The sequence below is a fragment of the Cricetulus griseus genome (assembly GCF_003668045.3).
Source record: "Cricetulus griseus strain 17A/GY chromosome 1 unlocalized genomic scaffold, alternate assembly CriGri-PICRH-1.0 chr1_0, whole genome shotgun sequence".
NCBI lineage: Eukaryota > Metazoa > Chordata > Mammalia > Rodentia > Cricetidae > Cricetulus > Cricetulus griseus.
In genome coordinates this window covers 228,958,518-228,967,227 of record NW_023276806.1, presented here as the reverse complement: position 1 = coordinate 228,967,227, position 8,710 = coordinate 228,958,518, and the positions used below count along the sequence as shown (strand labels likewise).

Genomic DNA, 8,710 nt, shown 5'->3' with positions numbered 1-8,710 from the left:
CTCTGCACACAGACATGACAAGAGGAGGCCACATCTGCATAAGACCCAAGAGAATGATAAGGGTAAGTTCACTGGATCCATAATCATAGAGACACTAAATGGTGGTCATAGCATGAATGGTATTATGTTCGTTAGTAGTTCCTCATGTGTATACAGGGTATTGCGCTGCATGTCTGGGTCTGAGGGTCTGTGCAGGGTCAGCCTGGTGTCACAGGGAGACACTGGGTGGGTTTGTGCATTGGGAATCATCAGAGATATGTCAGTAGTTACAATAACTTTCTCAGTTGCTGCTGATTTTACTCTGGGTCTTTCTTGGACATGGTATCCATGGCCATTGACACAGCAGTCACCTCCCATCTTAAATTCCTTCATCCTCCCACAGATCCCTGTCATCTTTGATCAGCAGGTAGCAGAGCATTAGTTCACTTGGCCTCAGCTGGACAATAAAACCTTGAGACACAACAGTGAGGCAGTGAAACTCCATAGTCAGGGCCCAGAGACGGACACTTCAGTGAGGTATGGAGTCCTTTACTTTGCTTTGCTTCCTTCATCCTGTCAGCTACATCAGCAACTGGACTAGAACTCAGAAGGATGTTGTGAACAGGACCAGTACGGGAATCACAATAAGCAACTTGTCCCCAGACACTGCTCCCAGGATACCAGGCCCCAGGGGTGGGTCTGAGGCAGGGAAGCAGGACTCTAGAGATTCCTCTCACAGGAGTTAATCTTTCCATGACTCAACCCACCAGGTCTCTGTCACTGCCACTGGGGATCTTAGAGAAGCATCATCCTGAAGACCAGAGTTACAAAGTGGACAAGGACCAGTCTGGACTCCCTCCACCCATGACACTTCTCTGCTCTTTCCTCTGAGGCTGGCTTCCTGCAGCCCTGGTTCATATTCAGAGCGGTGGGCTACTTGTTAGACAAGCTGATTGTGGGAAACAATAGAGATCTTTTTCTTGCTCTGCCACTACTTCCTGAGCAGAGATGGTAACTGTCACCTGGTAGATAACAATCCAGCAACTCAGAAGACTCTTTGTAAAATGTCACTTGGCCACTGTGTGGTTGGGTATTGCCTCTTTCATAATTTTTCCTGTGCTGTGGCTGCTTGTAAATTTTTTTAAAAATATATCCTACTTAAATTCCCTTTTCCCCCTTATTTATCTGTTTTTAATTTTCATTTTGTTTGCTTGTTTGTTTTTGATACTGGATTTCTCTGTGAAGCCCCAGCTGTCTTGGAACTTGCCCTGTGGACCTGGATGGCCGAGAACTTAGAGGTCTGTGTGTCTCTGCCTCGTTAAGCTGGAATAAAGGCATGTACCAACATTGCCTGGCTAATTTTATTTGTGTATGACACTTATTTTCTGCATGTATTTCTGTGTACCATGTTCAAGCTTAGTAGCTATGGAGGTCACAGAAGATCTCTGGATAACATGTGACTGGAGTGAGATTGTTGGGAGTGCACGGTTGGATTCCCCCTTAGCTGTAAGAGGACTCAGCAGTTTGGAGCACTTCCTGGTGCTCCAGGAAGGGGACCAGAGTGTGTTTTCCTGAACCAGGCTTTCCAGCCCACGGGCTGCGAAGCTCTAGGGCCATGGTTTTGAAGGGACTAGCTCTCCCTCCATTTTTGCAGCCATAACAGCCAGACACGTACTTTTCTGACCTTGCCTTGGTCACTAGAGGTTACGTTCCTGCCTCGTGGCAAGGAACCAATCAGAAGTTAGCTGGTGGTGCTATGCTTTACGGCTCTGGTGTGCTTTACGGACAAGCGCACAGCAATGACACACGCGCAGAGCATAGCAACCAGCCTTGGAGGGCCTATGGGCCATAACAACCAGTTGACCAATCAACACAGGGCAAGCCCTTCAAGCCTGGAGGCACACCAATCCTGAGCCTGTGCGTACCCCTAGACACTCCCCTTACGCTGCCCTCTATGCAGATGCTTCACAACGCCTCTGCCTGGTTATAGTGGGAAATTACCAATACGGAGCCAAGTGGAAATATAAGGGTATTTAATAGAAAAAAGCCTTACTTACAGAGCGACCTAGCCAGCTGGCATAGCAGCGGTCTGTACGCAAGCCCAAAAGTGAAACCGAAAAAGAAAACACAGTCCCAAGCAAGTATCGCTCTACGTCACCCTGACCACCCCCTCGAAAGCATGGTCAGGCACACCTGTAGCCAGCCCCTAAGTAGGCATGGCTACAGCTTCCCCTACACCTGGTGATTGAGGTGGCCACCGTCCTGGGCTAAGATCCTGGGAACCTGAGCTTTCTGGGGGGTCTTAGAGTTTATGTCACCCTCTTCTGGCCAACTTAGGCAGCAGAAATATGGACATTCACACACAAGGTGAATGTGGGGACTGAAAAAAGAATATTTATATAAAAATCATATATACTAAATATATATGAACTTTGGCATACATTTCTGGACATGAACATTTCTGACCTTCAAAAAGCCAGAAACTCTAAATAGGATATACAAATGGGAATGGTGAGGAGAAGGACAAGCAAAAATGTAAACTATTAATGATCAGTATTTTATCATATCACTGTATCGTGGAAAATAACTATTCGTCTCATGAAGTATTTGCATACAATTAATTGGTTACATCTACAAAAAAGAAAATGTCTCAAAATCAGAGTTCTTGACATGGTGAATATGGGTTGATCTCCACATGAACATAATTACTGTTGAAATCCACACGATTTGTACCCAGTGTAGAGATCCTGACTTCAAAACACGGTAGAACATCTAGCTCCCTGGCCTCTGAGATGGACTCAGAAGGATGTTTATGTGAGGACCAGGAAGACAGACATCAGGGTAAAGAAAGGTGAACCCAGATATTGCTCCCTGGATATGAAGCCCCAGAGTAGGATCTTGGGTGGGTAGATACTCTGATTGCAGAGATGCTGCCCCAACAGGTGGCTGCCACTCTCACTGGACATTTTCAGGGAAGCCATTCTGCCTCACTGATATCAGGGTTTGGAAATAAACAGAACACAGTGCAAACTCAGACTTGAGCCATCATTCCTGGTGCTGATCACTTTGTCTCTCTCTCTGCTGATGGTGGCTTGCTTGGTTTGGGTGCTCTTCTTCCTGCCCAACCTGCAGGCCTTGCAGTACAGTGAAGAAATCGCTTCTCTTCCAACTCCACATAAAAAGTGACACCAGACACCAGAGGGTGAGTGCAGGGTTCAGAGGGATAAATCATCTCTGCAGGGCTGAGCAAGGGTGCAAGGAAAGCAGTTTCTCTGCCCTTTTCTACCAGACTCTCCTGATATACCAGCTGGGCAGGTCCCTGTCATGAGCTCTCCTGTTTTGTGCACCTGCTGGGTGTCTGTCCCCGATAAGGTTATAGATCTCATCACTTCTTATCCTAGCTTACAATCTCTGTGATTTCTCTATACCTTCCTACACACATTTTGCATACCAGAGCCTGGGGTCATTACTCTCAGGTAAGTGATCCATGTGATCTTTACGGCATCACAGTGAGGTGTAGATACTCTGAATGCAGTCTGAAGTGCAATGGGTGGGGAAGGGATAAAATGAACAGCAAAGGGAGACACCACTGCACCTTACACCTTAGAGTGTTCTTGAGGGTCCTGCTCCACTCTAGCAAACAGGGACAGGATGATGAGAGACCAAGATCCATCCACATGGATAAGACCACACAGCCCTTTAGGTCCCCTGGCTCACACTAATCTACCAATCTGTATATCTGCCAAATTGGAGTTCTTTCATCTACAGAGAGTGAATGTCAAGCCAGGAAACTTCACAAAAAGAAAGTTACTAACTGAGCAATACTTCCCCAAATTTGAGAGCCCACAGTCAATGCCACATTGAGTGGGCAGATGTCTTCTTCTTTCACAACCAGTAGTTTTTCTGAAGACACTTAAGAGATCCTAGCTTCTTTTCCTGATGTAACATGTGAATCCATTATTTTCCCTTCCAGGTCTTCTATAGCCCACTACAGCAATGGTAGACTAAGCTCTCAGGAGAACTTTACCTCTTTGACAGCAGATGACTCCCTCACTTAAACACTTCAGATGCACACAAAAGTTTTTGGTGAAATTTGTGATAATATTAACAACTGAGATTTGATTTAAAAAATACATTTAAATGTATAAGCAATGAGAACTGATGTACTTTGTCAACAATATTTTCCTTTTTTTAAGTAAAATTTAAACTATAAATGCACTCAACAAATAACAATCTCCCATTGTCATGGAGCTGCAAACATTGAAATATTCAAAGATGCTTCATGTTCCAGATGGAGGTAGCACCTGCTTTAACCTAGTGAAGTCTAAAAGGTTAAAGTCTTCTATTAAACCATGCCTCTATCTTAGTCCCCAGAGAGAAATGGCATATGGATGTCTGTGAGTTCCAGGCCAGCCTCAGAAAAAGTAAAATTATCTGAACTGGTTAATAAAAATAATTCCCCTGTGTCTGGAGAGATGGATAAACTGTATGGAGGACCAGAATCACAGTCCCAGAAGTCTGTAAGCTCACAACTTGATATACCAGCTGGGCAGGTCCCTGTCGTGAGCTCTCCTGTTTTGTGCACCTGCTGGGTGTCTGTCCCCGATAAGGCTCTGGATATCATCACTTCTTATCCTAGCTTACAATCTCTGTGATTTCTCTATACCTTAGTGTCCTATTCCTGGGTTACTAAGAGCCTTTTCTGGTTTCCACAAACTATTTCACTCACAACATTCACACACAAGCTAATAAACATAAACATAAAAGTCAAAATAAATCTTTATATTTTCCCTGTATATTTTTGTGAAGATGCATTTCCAACACTGCACATAAAACTAAAATTCTTAAAGGGAGAATCAGAATCCAAGATATATCTAATGGGAAAAGTAAGGATGAGAATAGGCAGACAGTTAAGTGTATATTAGTTTCACCGTATCATTGTATTTTAGAAAGCAGTGGTGCCTTTTAGTAAACATTCTGCTTACACGTGCTTTATCACTAATGTTCAATGAAGCAAATGCTTAAAATTCTGCTATCTCAGAGTGAGAATTGCTGACTCAATGGCCTCTGATCTGGACTCAGAAGGATATGGATATTTTGACCAGGATGAGGTGGACAATATCAGGGTAACCAACTTGTCCCCATCAATGCTCCTAGGATTTCAGGTCCCAGAGCTGGGTCTGGGCTGGGAAAGTAGGGCCCTGGAGATTACCCTTCCAGGAGTTCATTTTTCCATGCTCTCTATCAGTACCATTGGGAATTCTTAGAGAAGCCAATCAACTTTCTCCATATCATGATTATAAACTGAACACAGAGAAGCAGAGACTCAGTGTCCACTCTTCAAACAAAATGAAGATTTTTGTTCCTGAGGCTTTCCTGCTGCTGATCCTGGGCAATCTCGCCATAACCAGGCATCCAGAGGGTGAGTGTGGGTGTCAGGAGGGAAAAAAACCTAACCTGGGGTAAAATAAGAATCCACCCCTAGAGCTGCAGCACAGGGAAGTCTGTCTCACCCCAAGCCCAGTCAGAACCTTCTAGGAACTTATTCATTTTATATCCTGTCCCCTATCCCCTGTCTCCTGCTCCCTGCTCTCCTGGGAGGACTGCAGGAGCAGCATAGGATACTGGGTGGGAAGTCTAGGTCTAAAGGCAAACTGCACTTAGGTTCACACTCCCTGTGCTATGTCTACACTCTTCTCACCACGCCCGACCTCCTGGAGCCCCAATTCACCTTTGGGGTCTACTTGGATGGCATTCTTATTGAGAGACTCAACACCAGAAGAGCGAGTCCGAGGATGGAGCACTGTGCTCCTTGGGAGGATCAGCAGCACCCACAGTATTGGGAGAAAGCGACTGATGATATCTTTTATCGACGTGAAGTCTACAAGCGCCTACTTCAGAGAGTGCTTCACATCTACAATCAAAGTGAAACTGGTGAGTGAACCAGGATCAGTAACCCCAAGTTTCGCAGTCCCAAAAAGTTTGCTCCAATTCCCCATATCCAAGATTTACCCCAGTAAAATGAGACCCCTGTAGACTAGGCTACAGAGAACCTGGGGACACTGATCGGGTTTTCTGCACAATTAAAGCCAAATGTGGCCTTTTCAAAGGCCAACTGTGAGGCTCTGAGCCACAGAACAGCCCCAAGAAACCTTTCCCTGTGAGAGTGGCTGATAGTAGGGACTTGGACAGGATATCACACAGTGCAGGTCCTGATGGGCTGTGAGGAGCTGCCTGGATTGAGCTACATTCAAGGACAATATGAAATGATCTTCAATGGCCATGATCACCTTGCACTAAATGAGGACCTGAGCACTTGGACTGCAGTGGGCAAGGCAGCTGAGATCCTGACCCAAGAGTGGGAGAAGGAAGGTTATGCTCAACATTTGAAGTCTTTCCTGGAGAGGTATTGTGTGAATTCGCTCCACTCACAGCTGTATTATGGGAAGGAGTTTTTGCTGAGAACAGGTAAGGAAAGAAACAGCCACACCTGCACTGAGACTGGAGCCCCTGTCCCCTGAGGATTCTTTCCCAGCAAGGAGAATTTGGAATAGTAACTTGGTCTTCCATGAAAGAGAAGGGTGTCATGGGTTTCCTAATTCAGCAAGAGAGAGGAACTCTCCAGAGTTACGAGTCGTCTCTCTGGAAAGTTCAGTCTGTCAGTTAAGCAGCAGTTCCCTTCCATTTGCATTTTGAATCTGACCTTGGTAAGGCCTTATCAATGCCCATGAACATTTGTGATGTGATCCAGTGTTGCTGAGTCTCAGTCTCCATCCAGTCAGAACCAGAAGTCCACATTCCTAGAGGGAGACCCAGAGTCTCCTGCTCTGTACTGGCTTATACTGATTCTGAAGCTTTCCAAGGAATAGATTACCACATCCTTATTCTGAGACTAGGCTGATGTGTGGGGTCTGCATCTCTCCTGGGGAACTGTCCCTTCCATTCAAAACAAGGTACATGCACATTGATGGGCCTTCATAAAGAAAAAAGAATACCTGAATCTTTAAATTTATTTCCTCAGACATCCCGAAATTACATGTGACCCATAAGGTCAGAGCTGATGGGAATGTGACTCTAAGGTGCTGGGCCCTGGAATTTTACCATACTGAGATCACCCTGACCTGGCAGAGGGATGGCAACAACCAGACTCTGGACATGGAGGTGATAGAGACCAGGCCAGCAGGAGATGGAACCTTCCAGAAGTGGGCAGCTGTGGTGGTGCTTCCTGGGGAGGAGCAGAGATACACATGCCATGTGAACCATGAGGGGCTGCCTGAGCCCCTCACCCTGAGATGGGGTAAGGGCTGGAAGAGAGCACAGAGCCTCTCACAGTGAGAGTGGGGGTCCTCGGAGAAAGGAAACAAGTCATAAACTGACAGCAGGAGGTTAGAGTCCTCACTGTTCCTTCCATTCTTCCCTCAGAGCCTCCTCAGCCCTCTGTTCCCATCATGTTAATTCTTACTGGCCTGGTTCTTGGAGCTGTGCTTATGGGAGCTGTGGTGACTTTTCTGATATGGATTAAGAGAACTAAAGGTAAGAAAAGGGCAGGGTCTGAGTTCGTGTCTCTATGGGAATATGAAGCCCAGCTGAGAGTGTGCCCTGCCACATGAGAGCAAAGTTTTATCCACAGGGTAACTTATTCTGTCTTGTGCTGAGGAGCTGACATTAACCCCATTGTGAAGCATAAAGGGAACAATGAGCAGATTCTTCACTGCAATGATAGAGGTGGCAGAGACTTGATCCTAAGCTCTCAGAGGTCAGATGGAAAGGTTCCTACTGAGAATAGATAACCAGGAGTCCAGTTAGTCCTCTTCATATGCAATCTTCCATCATGTTTCCTCATCCTTCTCTGGATCTGCAGTCACAGCTATGGAAACTTCCCTGAGATAAACCTAGAAGATTCCTCTAGGCTTTTTAGATTCTGATGCTTCCATGAGTTCAAATGAAAGTGAATATTCCCAGGGGTAAAATGGGAGACAGCCATGTTCAGGCTTGCCTGTTCTTTCAGTGGGGTTTCATCCCTGACACACCTGTGGCAGTATAGTCAGGAGCCCATGGGTGTTCTCAGCCTGCCCAGACCTCCTCATTTAGTTCCATCTTCAGAGGAGACCTGCTCTTGTATCACTTTCCACTGGGAGGTAAAGTTCCTAACATGTCCAGCCTTGTGTTGCAGCTTTAGAAAGTGAAACCTTAAAGACCTGGTGTATGACCAGGAGAGGTCAGAGGATAGAACACTGGGAATGGGGACTCTAGGGATTGTGACATTTTGAGTGTGTGATAGGCTGTTCAGAATGTCACCATTTAAGACAGTATTTGAATTTCTTCCTTGTTCTTTTATTCTACAGGATAAGACAGCAGGACTGAGCCTAACAAACAGGATTTATTCTGTTTTCTCTTTTCCCTCTATGGCCTCCAGAACTGTTGACTTCCCTTCCAGCATCTGACTGTTAGTATGTGTCTGTCTCCTGTGAGTACAGTATAAACAGGTGATGAGTGCAGCCCTACCCTGAGCAGCAACAAGTCCCATCCATGCACTGGTCATTCATTTCCCCAGTCACCATTGCTGTTTCAACAGAGGCTGGGTGGGCAAACCTCCATCCCTGATAATTTAGTTTTCACTGAGCTACAACTTAATGCATGTTCCTTGAAAATAAGCATTTTTTGTCATTCAAATTCTTGTATTTCATTTGTGTACTAAGTAACACTTGATGGAGAAAATAAATTCTCAGAC

The 8,710-nt window shown here is 45.5% G+C and overlaps 1 protein-coding gene across 1 annotated transcript; it reads left to right on the top strand.

Annotated features, from left to right (window-relative positions):
- Positions 1 to 5,328: 5,328 nt before the first annotated feature.
- On the top strand, positions 5,329 to 7,589 carry LOC113832473 (HLA class I histocompatibility antigen, alpha chain F-like). Its single transcript, XM_027388681.1, has 5 exons — positions 5,329 to 5,401; positions 5,581 to 5,913; positions 6,172 to 6,447; positions 7,001 to 7,276; positions 7,402 to 7,589. Exons 1-5 carry the CDS (start codon positions 5,329 to 5,331, stop codon positions 7,587 to 7,589), a joined length of 1,146 nt encoding a protein of 381 aa, XP_027244482.1.
- The last annotated feature ends 1,121 nt before the right edge of the window (positions 7,590 to 8,710 follow it).